Source organism: Panthera pardus, unplaced genomic scaffold, assembly GCF_024362965.1.
Source record: "Panthera pardus isolate Hobbes unplaced genomic scaffold, ASM2436296v1 HiC_scaffold_16, whole genome shotgun sequence".
NCBI classification, from domain to species: Eukaryota; Metazoa; Chordata; class Mammalia; order Carnivora; family Felidae; genus Panthera; species Panthera pardus.
Window position 1 is genome coordinate 67,593,849 of NW_026526721.1, and position 15,749 is coordinate 67,609,597.

General features: G+C 41.4%; 2 protein-coding genes and 1 long non-coding RNA gene across 3 annotated transcripts in view; 2 read left to right on the top strand and 1 right to left on the bottom strand.

The window, feature by feature from the left end:
* Window positions 1–229, bottom strand: part of PARP9 (poly(ADP-ribose) polymerase family member 9) — a 36,535-nt gene extending 36,306 nt beyond the window's left edge. Inside the window, 1 exon segment of the mRNA XM_053903440.1 lies at window positions 2–229. Coding sequence (XP_053759415.1) covers window positions 2–97 — 96 coding nt within the window. The 5' untranslated portion in view covers window positions 98–229.
* Window positions 230–1,701: 1,472 nt separating this feature from the next.
* Window positions 1,702–8,405, top strand: DTX3L (deltex E3 ubiquitin ligase 3L). The gene is made up of 3 exons (XM_019448575.2): window positions 1,702–5,021; window positions 5,444–5,661; window positions 7,960–8,405. The coding sequence occupies exons 1-3, from the start codon at window positions 3,444–3,446 to the stop codon at window positions 8,027–8,029; spliced, it is 1,866 nt and encodes a 621-aa protein (XP_019304120.2). The 5' UTR covers window positions 1,702–3,443; the 3' UTR covers window positions 8,030–8,405.
* Window positions 8,406–12,076: 3,671 nt separating this feature from the next.
* Window positions 12,077–15,700, top strand: LOC109266482 (uncharacterized). The gene is made up of 3 exons (XR_002079729.2): window positions 12,077–14,569; window positions 15,084–15,161; window positions 15,402–15,700. It is a non-coding gene; the product is annotated as an uncharacterized LOC109266482 (long non-coding RNA).
* Window positions 15,701–15,749: the final 49 nt, after the last annotated feature.

Consider the following 15,749-nt stretch of genomic DNA (forward strand, 5'->3'; position numbering starts at 1 on the left):
AGAGGGCGGGAGAAAGCACAGCACCGGATCGTGAGCACGGGGTGAAGGTGCACACAGGAATTGTGTCTTTCCACAGAGGGTCAGCTTTATTCGGCATATATATAGCAAAATTGACCACAATTATAAAGCAGGTTCAGGATTCCACACTCAGTGACATTTCACCATGTGATTAAACTTCACTTCTTACACAGCACACGGAGCGGGACAGAAGACCAGCCACACAACAAAGTAACAGGGTAACAACAAGCCACACAACAAAGTAACAGTAAAAGGGTGTAGGAAGTTAACGAACCAAAGGTGACATCAGTCTGTGAGCGCGCAGTTGAGATAAGGCCTCTCTCTCGTTGGGGTCAGCTCTCAGCACTTACTGCTTATTATTTTCAAGCGGTGAAGGATCTCAGCTCTCTTCGTAGATCAGTGGGGCAGGACCTTCCTCTGCAGCTGCCTTTTTTAAGTGGTCCGACATAGAGAGGTCATGTCTGAAGAGTCTGGCAGTTTGCTACAAAAATCCCCTCCTGCTTTTTAAAGGGATTTAATTGGTCTTGGGCCCCTGCCGACCTCCTCTGCTTCTGCTTGTTATCAGTTCTGGGGTGTCAGCTGATGCTGGGCCCAGCAATGTCTCTTACCTGCAGTACCTTTAACTACTTGTGTCATTGCTTGACCCAGGCCCCTGTTTGACATAAGAGACTCCGTTTTGCTTGCTACACACTGTCTGGTGGGGAGAGGAATGGTGGGGGAGGGCCTCTTGCTGCCCAAAGATGCAACCCAACAGGGAGACGAGAGCCCAGTAGTGCCCAGTTGGTTGGTGATCTGATCTGACTGCATTTTTTTAATCAGTTAATTTATGAGAGAGACAGAGACAACATGAGCAGGGGAGGGGCAGAGGGAGGGGCAGAGGAAGGGGAGAGAGAGAATCCCAAGCAGGTTCCGTGCTGTCAGCACAGATCCCGATGTAGAGCTCAAACTCACGAAACCGTGAGATCATGACATGAGCCAAAACCAAGAGTCAGATGCTTAACCAAGTAAACCACCCAGGGGCCCCTGATCAGACTGCATTTTAAAGTTGATGCTTTCCAGTATCCTCATCCTGACTCAAATTTCTTAGCTCTGGGAAGAACACCTTTCCCTCCCCTAGATACCTGTAAACTCTTGTCATTTAGGAATTCTATTTTTGATTCTTGCTCTTTTCACTTAACTTTATATAATGAACATTATTCCATATCATTAAAATGGGAAGTTGGAGACATTTTCAGAAACGCGACTTTTAAAGAGTAGCCTGTATTCCATTATCATGAGCTTTCATTTCTACAGCTGCCCCCGTTAGAGTTTGAATAGCTCCCGCACAGATGCCGTGTCATCAGTCCACCATTCCAGGATGCAGGGAGCAGCCTTCCTGGGAAGCTGCTGGGGCAGGGTACAGATGCGCGAATAAGAGGTTTATTTGAAGCCTTTCCCATGGGTATGTGTGTGTTAAATGTTTCCATTGAAGCTAAAGAGAGAGTCTTGAAGAAAGAAAAGCATCAAATTATGGTTGACAACAAACTTGTGACTGTTTTTCTGGAGCCCACTGAGAATCCGACAGACAAGAATGCAAGACCCAGAACATCTTCGCTGGCACAGTCACAAGATGCTTCTGGTGAGAGGCATCCAAACAAAGAACATATTCCTAATGCTGTGGATTCCTGTGTCCAAAAGGTGAGGACTGAAAGAAGGAGGTGGGTATGTTCCTGCACCTTCTTCTCCATTCACCATATCTTTCATTATTGATCCAACCACCACTTGCTGAAGACTGACTTGGAGGCGGGTACTCTTTTAGGCCTTGGGGCATAGAAGTGAGCACAAGAGACAAGGTCCCTGCTGGGTGGGGAGGTACATAGAAAGACAAGAAGCAAGTAAACAAGATAAGTAAAATAATTTCAGGCAGTGATATGTGCTATGAAGAAAATATAATAGGGTTTTGCCTTAGAGGGTGACAGGGCCAGGGTGAGGAAGGGGAAGGGAGTGGTGCTGCTTCTGACCAGAAGTCAGAGACAGTTTCTCTGAGGAGATGACGTTTGGCCTGAGACTTGAGTGATGAGAAGGAGCCAGCCATGCAGTCATTCAACCAATCAATATCAACTGCCTGCTGTGTGCCAGGCACTGTCACAGGATCTGGAGACCACTGTTGTAAATAAGATATCAGGAAAAAACCTCTCAAATGAGATAGTGTCTGAGTGGAGACATGAATGAAGTAAGGGAGCTAACTAAGTGAGGTAAGAATGTTTGAGGCAGAGGGAAGCACAAGTGCATAGGCACTGAGACAGGAGCTTCTATCCTCAACCCCAAGGCTTCAGGGAGGGAGACAGGTGTGACTAAAAGGCAGTGGGCAAGGAAGAGAGTGACAGGAAAGGAATTTGGAGAAGTAGCCAGAAGTCAGGTTTTGGGGGGATGAAGGTAGGGACTTTGGATTTTAACTTCAATATTAGGGGATTCATCTGATCAATCATTTTGAACCAGGGGAGTAGGGTGATCTGATTTACATTTCTAAATGTAATGTAATGGTTGCTGTGTGGAGGACTGAGTGTCCTCAGAAGGGGCCAGAGCAGAAGCAGGAGGTGAGAGCCCAGTTAGGAGGGCTTGCAGCAGGCCAGGAGCAAGATGACAGTGGCTTGGAGTCTGGGTGGTCCTGATGGAGGTGTAAGAAGTGGCCGCATTCAGAGAAACATTTGAAAGAAGATCTGGAGGAAGGACGTTACATGTGGAGGAAATAGCACATGCAAAAACCTTGAGGGGAGCAGATCATAGAAATCTGGCTTTTCGATTACATTCAATTTGCCTCTGTCCTTTTTAGCTTAACTGCTGTTTTTTTGTCCTATGTTAGAGCTTCTCAAAGGACAGGATTTAGAGGGCCCAGCAATACTGCATGCAGTTAGGTGTTTAATTTTTGTTTTTGTTTCTGTTTTTAAAAAGGAGGGGAATTGAAGAAGTGAAAAAACTGAATAGGAAAAAAAAGAATAGGAAAAAACATCCTTTTCAGATTTATGACTCCCTTCCAAGGTCACAGACTCTTGTGAGAACCACAGCTGCTGGCCCGAAAGCAGAAGTACCTTCCCTTCACTCCATTCCCCAATAGCGGAGAGAGTGGGAGGCTCTAGAATCCGGAATTCTCGTCCACGTCACTTGTTAAATACGCCTCGTGCCCAGGCTCCACAGTTACATCAGACTCTCTGGAGATGGACCTGGTCCTTGGCTTGTTTGCTTGTTTGTTTGTTTGTTTTTCTTTTGCTTTGTTTTCATTCCCCAGGTGATTCTAATGTGCAGACAGAGCTGAGAACCTCTGGGCTGTAGCATACCGCACCCTCCGCAAAAAGGGTTTGAAAGAAGTCACCCTCTCTGCTAAGGGAAGACATAATGGCTATTTGTCTGGTCTCTAGACACTGTCCTGACAGGAGACTATTGAGCTGATGTCTGAGAGATTTTGTTTGTTCCTTTTAAAATTTCAGATCTTCCTTAGTGTCACAGCTGACCTGAACTGTGACCTCTTCTCTAAAGAGCAGAGGGAACACATAACCACCATCTGCCCCAACATCAAAAAGATGGAAGGGCACAATGGAATTGAGAAGGTGTGTGGTACCTTCGGAGATATTGAAAAAATACATCACTTCTTGAATAAGCAACTCCGGGAAAGGGGGCAGAAACATGAATCTTCCTCTTTGACAACAGAGAAGGAGCCAGTCCATCAGCACCAGAACGGCTGCCCTTATTCCCCTGAACCGAAAAACAGGGCAGAAGAAAAAAGTGGCCATTTTGAAATTCCCTTGCCTTTCTTTGAATACTTCCAATTTATCTATCCTGATAAAATGGACTCAATACAGAACAGATTTGGTGTAAAAATAATAATCCAGCAGAGTTCGAACATAGTCTATTTAGACTTCACCTCGAATCAACCAGGTGACCTCAGAGCAGCTCAGGAGTTTTTTGTCAGTGAATTTCAGAAAACTGCAGGACTTCTGGAGCAACAATGTGTTGCTTTCGCAGACAGTAAGCAGGCAAATAAAATCAAACAGGAATTGAATCATCGGTTTACAAAGCTCCTTATAAAGGAGAAAGGAGGAGAATTAACTCTCCTTGGGACCCAAGATGACATTTCGGCTGCCAGATGTTTTTTTGCTCTGAAAGACTCTAAAAGTCTTGTCATGGGACCTGTGAAAATATCAACTCCCAGATGCATGATGAATGGAATTGAAGTTGATACTTTTCAGTATAAGCTTTTAGAAGCTGAAATACTCCAGGAGATACCAAAGATAGAAAAAAAGTATGACACTCAATGTAAGGTTTCAGGAAACACTGAGAAAACCTGCATCCTATTTGAACCTAAGGACAAGGAATTAGATCTGTCTGCCCATGCTTATGCAAGTTTCATTGATGTCTATCAACATGTGTCATGTCAGGTGATGAGAGAAGTGCTTTCACTGAAACCTTTGGGCAAAGAGAGAATGCACTTACATGGGACCAAGTTTGCTGATGGCTTTAGGAAAAAGCATCCAAATGTACACTTTGTACTGAATCAAGAGTCAATGACTTTGATTGGATTGCCAGATCACCTTGCAAAGGCAAAGCAGTATATCTTTAAAAAAGTGGGGATGTCCCCATTAGCTGGAGACAAATGGGATGAGGACCATGAAACATCCGTGGACATTGACAGTAATGATTCAAAAACAGCTTCACCCACATTCCAGCACTCTGCCGGTTCTGGGGCGTCAGGCATGGACAAGGAAGAGGACATATGTAGCATCTGCATGGACATGATTAGTAACAAAGAAGTGCTACCCAAGTGCAAGCATGCATTCTGCTCCCCTTGTATCAACAAAGCCATGTCCTATAAACCGGTCTGTCCTGTGTGCCAGACTTCCTATGGTATCCAGAAAGGCAATCAGCCAGAGGGAACCATGACTGTCACTGTCGTAGGAGACTCACTTCCAGGTTATGAATCCTGTGGCTCCATTGTGATTAATTATAACATGAAAGGAGGCATTCAAACAGTAAGTGTTTCTTGAGGTGCATGGGTTTCTTTCCAGTATGTTAGAATTACAGAGCAAGAGGCTGTTCTCTTGCCAATTACTGGATTTCCCAGGGTATTATTTTCATGGTTATATATGCAAGGGCTTTAAATAGTGATAAAGGTAGCAATGTTTGCTTATAACTTAGGTCTCTTTTGTGTTTATTAAGGCAGAGAAAGAGTGAGTGGTGATTATGTGTTAGAATGGTGCAAATCAGAAGATGAATAGTGTTTCCAGCATGAACGTAGGGAGAGAGGAGAAATATGAATTATTGAGAATATGCACAAACCTTTAATATTTTGTTTGTTTTTGATTTTCCTTATCTACAAATGAGCATGTCTATCTGTAGAATAAAATTTAGACATGGGAGTGTTTTCAGGTGATATTTTCTTGTCTTCATACAGGAAAAGCACCCAAACCCAGGAAAGGCATACTCTGGAATACAACGAACAGCATACCTGCCCAATAATGAGGAAGGAATCGAAGTTTTGAGACTGCTTCGTAGGGCCTTTAACCAAAAGCTGATTTTTACGGTGGGGGAGTCTCGAGTATTAGGAATCTCAGATGTCATTACATGGAATGACATCCACCACAAAACATCCCGTTTTGGGGGCCCGCAAAAGTGAGAACCTTCTGAAACATAATGATTGCTAAATAGGATTTAGAGGTTATAAAATACAGCAATTTGAGGATGTGGCTATAAGGAGACTTTATAGCAGTGAGATTGGATACAATAAAGTCTTTTTTTGAAGTATAGTTGATATACAATGTTATATTAGTTTCAGGTGTGCAGCTGTTGATTCCACAATTGTGTACATTAGGTGGTGCTTACCACAAGTGTAGTTACTATCACCATACAAAGTTGTTAGTCTGACTATATTACATGTATATACAATATATATGTTATATACATAATATAATGTATATTATATACATTATAGACGTAATATTTATAATATCTTGACTATATTCCCTGTACTTTTTTCATCCCTGTGACTTAATTTATTTTACAATTGGAAGTTTGTACCTTTTAGTCCCTTTCACCTCTCTTGCCTATCTCCCCCAACCAGCAGCCTCCCTTACTCCAGCAACCACCAATTTGTTCTCTGTATTTGTGACACTGTTTCTGTGTGTGTGTGTGTGTATGTGTTGTATTTTAGATCTGATGTGTAAGTGAAGTCATATGGTGTATTTGTCTTTCTCTAACTTATTTCACCCAGCATAATCATCTCTAGGTCTATCTGTGTTGTTGCAAATGGCAAGATTTCATCCTTTTTAAAAAAATTTTTAATATTTATTTATTTTTGAGAGAGAGAGAGCTCAAGTGGGGGAGGGGCAGAGAGAGAGGGAGAGGATCAAAGAGGGCTGTGTGCTGACATAAGCAAGCCCGATGTGGGGCTTGAACTCACAAACTGTGAGATCATGACCTGAGCCAAAGCCGGGTGCTCAACCAACTGAGCCACCCAGGTGCCGCAGATTTCATCCTTTTTTATGGCTAAGTAATATTCTATTACATAGCTATAGAGTGTATATACATATAGATAGATAGAGATACATATCACATATTCTTTGCCCATTTATCTATAGATACTTAGGTCACTTCCATATCTTGGCTATCATAAATAATGCTGCAATAAACATATGTGCATATATCTTTTCAAACTAATATTTATGTATTCTTTGGGTAAATACCCAGCAGTGGAATTACTGGATCATATGGTATTTCTATTTTTGACTTTTTGAGGAACCTCCATACTGTTTTCCGTCATGACTGCACCAGTTCACATTCCCACCTGTTGGGCTCCCTTTTTTGTACATCATTGTCAACACTTTGTTTCTTGTTTTTTAAGATACTAGTCATTCTGACAACTGTGAGGTGATATTTCACTGTGGTTTTGATTTGCATTTCCCTGATGATTAGTGATGTTGAGTGCCTTTTCGTGTGTCTGTTGGCCATCTATATATCTCTGGAAAAATGTGTATTCAGGTCCCCTGCCCATTTTTAAATCAGGTTATTTGTGTGGGTTTTTTGGTGTTGAATTGTAATAAGTTCTTTATGTATTTTGGATGTTAATCTCTTATCAGATTTATCATTTGCAAGTACCATCTCCCATTCAGTATTTTGCCTTTTTGTTTTATTGCAAAAACTTTTTATTTTGCTGTAATCCCAACAGTTCATTTTTGCTTTTGTTTCTCTTGCCTGAGCATATCCAGAAGAAAGTTGCTAAGACCAACATCCAAGAGATTACTACCTATGTTTTCTTTCAGGAATTTTTTGGTTTCAAGTCTTATGTTTAGGTCTTTAATCCATTTTGAATTTATTTTGGGGTATGGTGTAAGAAAGTGGTCCAGTTTTATTCTTTTCCATATAGCTGTCCAGTTTCCTTATGGGTTCGAGCCCCACATCGGGCTCTGTGCTAGTAACTCTGTGCTGGCAGCTTGGGGCCTGGAGCCTACTTTGGATTCTGTGTGTGTGTGTGTGTGTGTGTGTGTGTGTGTGTGTGTCTGCCCCCCCCCCATCCACTCACACTCTATCCCTCTCTCAAAAATAAACATAAAAAAGAACTTAAAAAAAAAGGAATGCATCCTGAGACTTTTGAAAATTTACCAAATTTGAAAATTCTCCTGTAGAAAATTATTATTCTCCATAAAAATATAGTATAGAATGACTTTAGGAAAGTGACTGCTTACCAATGAGCTGAAAATGAAAACATCTTGTTGGAAGGCAGATCCTGGGCAGACAGCTAGGCTCACTTACCAGCTAAATGACTCACCTCCACACACTTACAAGTGATTATAAGTCATCTGTCTTTAAGATTGTTTTCAATGTTTGCAACACTGAATGTTAATGCCAGGAATCTACTGTACAGATTTCTTAAGACCATTTGTGAAGAAGCTAAAGGGCTTTTTCCTTCTGCAGGTTTGGCTACCCTGATCCTGGTTATTTGAAACGTGTTAAACAAGAGCTGAAAGATAAAGGAATTGAGTAAGAAAACTGCTGGAAGGATGTCTTGAGCCAAGCTTTCAAAAGACACAGTTGAAGAAACATCTTTAAATTTTTTTTCATCTCAAGAAGTGGTCTGTTTAGAAGTAAGAATCTACTAGTCTGTCATTTCTGGAGTGTTACTTTTTATGGAAGATAAAAGTTCCAGGGGCGCCTGGGCGGCTCAGTTGGTTGAGCATCCAACTTCTGCTCAGGTTGTGATCTCACAGTTCATGAGCTCCAGCCCCACACTGGGCTCTCTGTTGTCAGCATGGAGCCCACTTCAGATCCTCTCTGCCCCACCCCCGTCCCTCCCCTGTACTTTCTCTCTCTCTCAAAAATAAACATTAAAAAAATTAAAGAAAGCTCCAAAATCAATGTGATTTTGCTGCAGAGGTGTTGTGCCTCATTCTTGTGTCTTCTTTGGGGAGTAGGGAGTGGAGTACTGGGGGTCTGAAATAGTCTGTGTTCTTCAGTTGAAATAGTAGCTGTCAATTGATCCTCTTTCTGCTGCTCTCTCTGACATAGCCTTTTGGGGTTTTTTTGTTTGTTTTCTCTTTACCCTAAAAGTAAAATCCTAGTATGAGTGGCAGAGGAAAGGGCTTTGGTTATGGAAAATTAGAGACACACATTTTCCTCCCTCCCTCATGGCCAAAAAAGTGGCCAGAAGCAGAGATTGGGCAACAAAGGAATAAGTCTATTATTTTTCACAGTACAGAGCTTGGTATGCAGTTGGTGCCTCATAATGCTTTGCTGCCGGACTCAGGTTACTAATAACCCAGCAGAGGGTTATATGCTCCCTGAATCTTTGACAGAGGCAGGAGTAAGGAAGCCATATCTGGAGACCTTACTACTGATGTGGAAAACTGAGTTTCTTTACTCCAGAACACTTAACCTCTAAACTCTGAACTCTGACCAGTCCTCTAACTTGGTCCTTGCTCCTTCCTGAGTTTTATAATCTGCCATATGGGGTGCATTTGTCCTGTCATACTAATGCTACACGTTTCTGAACATTTTTTCCTCTGGATATCACTATACTTTTTAAGTATACCCTGCTTCCAGATAAATAACCTTTCCTTAGTTTCCACAGACTACCATTTTCTCAGTTATGTAGCCCCCATAATAGTTTTTCCATTCTTTTACTAAGTCCCACCAAGTCCTGTTTTCTTCCTTAAAATCTCTCTCCCTGGTATTATCTCTGGACAGAGACAAAGCAAGTTGAGCCTGCTATTAATATATGACATGTCAAAATGCACTTTTAAATGGTTTTCCAAGTCAGAAGAAAATTATACTAGCAAATTATCTGGTTATCCATGTCCCAGCCCCTCTCCAAAAAAGATGGAAGTCTTTTTCTTTTCCTAAAGATACACATACACACACATATACATTTTTTATAATCATATGGTAATAGCTTAGCTAATATTTATTATAGATTTATTTTATCCTCTTTTTAAGGGCTTTATTCCTGGGACTAATACTATTACTATCCCCATTTTATAACTGAGAAAACTGATGCACAGAGAGGATAAGTACTTTGACAAAGGTCACATCGTTTATAAGTAGAAGTTCTGGGATTTGAAGAAGGTAGTCTGGCACCAAGGCTTCTGCACCCCAGAGCTACCCTGCTCCAACTGGGCAAGCTGAGGAGTCCCATGATTCTGGGCTTCTCTCAGAAGTGGATTCCTGCACAGTGCCCAAAGTAGATTTCCTCCAAGGTGGTCCTATATGAAGAACTTAAAAACCCAGAATCTTTTCCTTTGTCCAGAGAGTTAAGGGATAGGTCTTTTTTAAAAAATCAGATTATGCATTTAGTTTTTGATGATTCAAATTTTTACTATTAGGATTGTTTTATGTCTACAGATCTTTTGGCTAAATTTGCTTCAAAAAAGCAAAAGTTTGGTTCCTGCTAAGTTCTGGATCTTTGACTGCAATGTGTGCTCAAAGGCAAGTTTCATGGTGCCAGCGGTTGAGAGCCTTTGGATTACCGCTCTTGTTCTGTGATGGTATTATCATCTGTATCTGCTTCATTATTTTTTTGTATCTGCTTTAAATAAAGTTATATACAGGGTGCCTGGGTGACTGAGTCAGTTAAGCCTCCAACTTCAGCTCAGGTCATGATCTCACGATTCGTGCCATGAATCCTGTGTCAGGATTTCTGCTGTCAGCATGGAGCCCACTTCAGATCCTCTGTCCCACTCCCCCCATCCCCTCCCCTGCTGTTTTTTTCTCTCTCTCAAAATAAACAAACAAATAAATAAATATAGTTATACATGTATTAGGAACAAATTGTGTTATTTCCCTACTCCTTTTTTCTTTTCCCTGAGGAAAGAATTGAAAATAGTATTAAGATATTTGATGTTTTGGGGCACCTGGGTGGCTGAGTCGGTTAAGCGTCCGGCTTTGGTTCAGGTCATGATCTCGCGGTTTGTGGGTTCGAGCCCTGCCTCAGGCCTATATGCCCCTCCCCTACTCGTGCTCTTTCTCTCTCTCTCTCTCAGAAGTTAGTAAACATTTAAAAAAAAATTTTTTTTTAAGATATTTGATGTTTTTCTAAAGATAGCTTCTGCACCCAATTTCCATGTGTGGGTTTTCCCTCCATACATACAAGCAATTATCTGACACCAGTTGGGTGTCCTATAGCTCAACTCAATTCAGACATTCTCTACCCAGAGACATCATCAGATTCCCCAGACTATGGGCTCAGTCCCACAGGACTTCCCCCCCCCCCTTTCAGATGCCAAAAGCAAGCCTAGGATGTTACCTGTGCTTCTGACTGAAGGGCTATAAATCTCTGGTTCTCCATGACCCTCTTCTTGGATTCAGTTAATTTGGTAGAGCAGCTCAAGCAGTTGCTGAAACTCCATTTGTTTCGGGGAAATTCCCGGTCTTCTCTTGCCTGATGTGGACTCCGTATTTCCACTTTGGTGGAAAAAACATGGCGTCTGTTCCTCTGTCTGAGTTAAGGTTTTGAATTAGGTTTTCCTTCTCTTCCTTCTACTGGCACCTTGCCTCTTCTGCCTTCCGCTCCCCCTGCTGTTTCTGCACCAACTTGGATGTGGTCTACATAATTGGGTCCTGTATCCCCCTCAGTGCCTCAGGCACCATTGGTTCCTCCTCCCATCCTCAAGGTCAAAGAGTAAAGTGCACCCCTTTGGACATATAAGTCTTTTCCAAATAGAATGAATTGCTAAAGCTTTGATTACTGAACATAGGTTTGTGTTTTTAACTTCTTGTTGCAGAGAAATTAAGGCTATTTGAACCTATTGGAAAACATGCTTTGTACTTAATTGGTTCATGAATTTACCATCTAAAAAAATTCTGATGGTTGGTTACTAAGTTCTCAATTGGAAACTAAGGTTTCCGAAGAGTTAAAATTCTGCTAAGTGTGCTTAAGACTGATGGAAATAAAGAAAGCAACCCTGTATGTAGGAAAGTAGAAGGTATGTAAGAAAGATATAAGGAATGGAAATACATTTTTGTTGAGGGTAGAAGAAAGTAATTTTGTCCTAAATGAGACTGGTTATTTGGAGAGAAATGGCTTTGGGACAAAGTTTGAAGGCAAAGCAAAGTTGTAGAAGGTTCATGAAGGGGAATCTTTGGAAAGGAATTTTATGTGTGCTCAGGATGGACTAAGGTTGAGATGAATGGAATTTTACAAGTACACTGGTATAAGGTTGAAATTCTGCTTTTCTCTCTGCTCAAATTACAAAGTTTTCTTGGACTGTTGATCTGTTCTTGATAAGACAATGCAAACAAAGGTTTGTCTTCCAGGAAAACCAAAGTTTCAGGTCTTTGATTACTTAGTTAAAACTTCTCAATGTTAAAGGAGCTAGGTTTTGGTAACAACTATATAATGCTATACATTCACCATTAGGATCTTTTATTTTCACCTTGATTGAATAAATAAAGTTTTAAGATTTGTAATGATCTGTAATCCTATTTGGGATGTACTTATAACTTCCTAAGGTTTTAACAAACTTCCCAGGATTTAAATGGTAAATGAAGTCTTTTTTTTTTTTTTTTTTTTTTTTTTTTTACCAATTAGGCCCTTTTATTTGGGATGCTAAGTTACTTGGAAAAGCACTGTCATACAATGGTAAACCTTAGGTTGTATTGCACAGGTAAAAATGCTGTAACTGCCCAGATATATATGCAAGTCCTAAAGTTATTTAATGTTTTGGTATAAGGCCATCACTTAATATTCTGATTACTTGAAATGTTATGTGTCACAGAAATAACCGAATTTCTTTGTCAATTGCATCATAATGAACTCTCATCAGATATTTAACAATGTCTGTGTCTGAGATTTTGTCATTTATTTTATTTTATTTAAAAATAATTTTTTTAAGTTTGTTTATTCTTGAGAGATAGAGACAGAGCGCAAGCAGGGGAGAGGGGGAGAGAGGGGGGAGACACAGAATCTGAAGCCGGCTCCAGGCTCTGAGTTGTCAGCACAGAGCCCAATGCAGGCCTCAAACTCACGAACTGTGAGATCATGACCTGAGCCAAAGTCAGACGCTCAACTGACCAAGACACCCAGGCGCCCCGAGATTTTGTCATTTATAATTGTTTGTTTTCTCTCACAAAATGTGTTTCTTCTTCAAGGAGATTTATAAAAAGGAATTTGGGGAAAAATACAGGTATTCAACATATTTAAGATTAATACTAAAATGGGTAAGAATTTCCAGAACTAAAAAGCTGAATTCAAATTGAACAAGAATTAGGAACATAGGATTAAATGAACTAAGGAAGATTATAGTTTTGTGATTCTTGTTGAAAATATTGCTGGTTGTCTAATGTTTGCTCTTCCAGATTAAGGAAACTTTCTCTTAAGATATCTATGATATACAGAAATGTCATAAAGTATTCATTTGTAAACTGAAGCATTTATCTTTTCTCTCTACATAACTCTCCTGAAATTCAAAAACTCTCAGTGAGTATTCTTTATTTCATGACAATTACAATTGTTTGCATAAGTTCAATAAGAATCTGTTCATCTTGTAACAGGTCACCATTGGAAATACTGGTTATTTTGCCAAGGCTTTGACTGGAATGTCATATTTGAGAGTGACATTCATAGACTCAGATATGACCAGACAGGTTTAAGGAACTATGGTTGGCTTTATGAAACATGGAGCCATAAAGCCCCTTGGAAGTGTTGACCTGATACCTTGCTTACAGAGTTCCCAGCGGCTTCACCAGGTGAGTAAAGAAGGTCATTTCCTGGCAGGTGCAGGAACCTCAGGATATCTTGGGGACCTCATGAAGAGGAATTTGCCCAATTCTACAGGTATTGCAGGCCTGCCTGATGGCAGGTATTTGGCTTGGCTTCTGGCCTAGAGAGGCTACTAAAAGTTCAACCTGGAGATTCTTTATAAAAGGTTCCAGAAAAGCAAACTTTAAAAGATCCTCATGATAAATCGCTATTCTTGCTGGGCTTACGTAAATAATTAGGCCAGGTTTGTTAAGACTGGACTTGTTCTACAAATGCATTGGTCTCAATTTGGGTATCTCTGGAAAGGGGGGTTTCTAGAGAGAAAAACTATGTTTCAACAATGCACCATTATGGATATTAAATTCTAGTTATGATTGTCTTTAAATGTTTGTTGTTTGCCTAAACTAGACAACTTGAGGTAAATTTCAGAAAAATTGCCACAGTGTTTCATGCATAGACAATCTTCTGTGTTTGTTATTCTGTAGGGATAATAATAAGACCCCATGGGCATATGAGTATTTAAACAACTAGAAAACAGGATGGATCTCTAAATATGCAAACCATATCTTCCCTAAACCTGATCTGACAGTTATCAGAAACCCGCCCCTTTCGAAGACTTGGAGGTGGACTTTACAGATATACAACCAAATAGAGGATTCAGTTTCAGGTATCACCCCATGGGTCCATCACTCCAGAGTTAAGAAGGCCAACTCAGGGGAATCCACAACCTGGAGAAGTGATCCAGATCCAATCAACCCGCTTAAACTGACCCTCAAAAAGACACTGGCCCCTGAGATCTCCAGCCCTGCTCCAGCCACACCCCAGAAGCTGGCTGGCCTGTGCACAGCAGAAGCTTGAGGAATCAACGTGTGGACTGAGCCCAGGGGTTCGGATGCAACTCTGCCAGCCCTTGCCCCTTACTGGTGTCATAGCCCTGATCTTGCTTCTTGCTGTTGGACTGAGAGAGACTGCACCAACAAGTTGGACGTGGAACGGATGGCAGACTCCCTGGTAACCTGACAAAGCCAAAAAAACTCCCTGGCAGCAGTGTCCCTCCAAAATAGGCGAGCCCTCGATCTCCTCACTTCAGAAAAAGGAGGGACTTGTATCTTTCTGGGGGAGGAATGTTGCTAATTTGTAAACCAATCAGGAATAGTCAGGACTAAAGTTAAGGAACTCAAGGAAAGAATTCAACATAGGTAACAGGAAAATATCAGTCAGTGGAGAAGATGGGATCTCACAGACTGGGCACCCTGGCTCCCTGCCCTGGCAGGGCCCCTCCTTTCCACAATTTTACTTGTGACCATTGGCTCCTGCATACTAAATACCCTGGTACATTTTATTGAAAACACTGTTGCTCGCCAAACTGCAGCACATATCTTAGCCTTCCCAGAGTACCAACCGCCAGAGCTAAAAAGTAATGCCTAATAAAAGATTTTTAAAAAGGCAGCAAAGGGGGGAATGTTGGGAAAATGAATAAAGTTTTACACCATAAGATGGCCTATGGGACTAAAACAAGCTCTGGTCTCTAGCTTAGAGACCCCTCTTCCAGGTTCTTCTTGCCCTGTTTGCCATGCGTGAAAACTCGCCATAGATATGGAAGCTGACAACTATAAATTACCCTTCCCCCCTTCATTCGGAGCTCAGATCTTTGGAGAAACGGTCCCCTCTGAGCCCGCCAGTGTTAAATAAATCTCGGATCCACCAAGATCTCCGAGTGCCACTTGGTTTTTCTGCCAGCATTCCAGCCTGGTTCCGTAACACTTTCCTCCAAACTTGTCTTCAAATTACAAATCCCCTATTTCCTTGTGTTCCTAATACTTTATACCTATCTTTATTAATACAGATGTGCTATCAAAATCCACTACCTTGGGACTGCATCAACTCCATTCTGTGCCCTGATTGTTGGTTAGGTTCAACAATGGTAAGTACCAGAAAGAGATAGGAAGGTAGGGGAAGCTAGTGGTTGGGGGACTTATTTCCCTTGCTGTCTCTGGAAAGCAGCCATGGCTCCCCTGGAATTGCTCTCTCCTGTAGGTATATGGCTCTTACCAGGTTTGAAGCCGTTGCCTCTGACCCTCCGGCCAACTTAGTAGTCTAAGTTTTAGCAAGTACATTTAGCCCGTGTGATTGATTAACTAAATCTTTCTTGGTATATCTATAGATCATGCATTGTTTCCTAGAAAGACTTGGAACCAAACCCTCTTGCACAACCCAGCCCCCACACCAAAACACAACCACTATGAGAACTTCTGTGGCTGGCACCATTGAGTCTGCATGCAACCAAGAAGTGTTACAGGGGCACCTGGATGGTTGAGTCCCACAAGCTTCCGACTTCGGCTCAAGTCATGATCTCATGGTTCCTGAGTTCCAGCCCTGCATCGGGCTCTCTGCTGTCAGCATGGAGCCCCCTTTGGATCCTCTTTGCCCTTCTCTCTCTCTCTCTCTCTGCCCTTCCCTCCACTCGTGCTCTCTCTCAAAAATAAATAAAAATAAAATAAATAAAATAAAA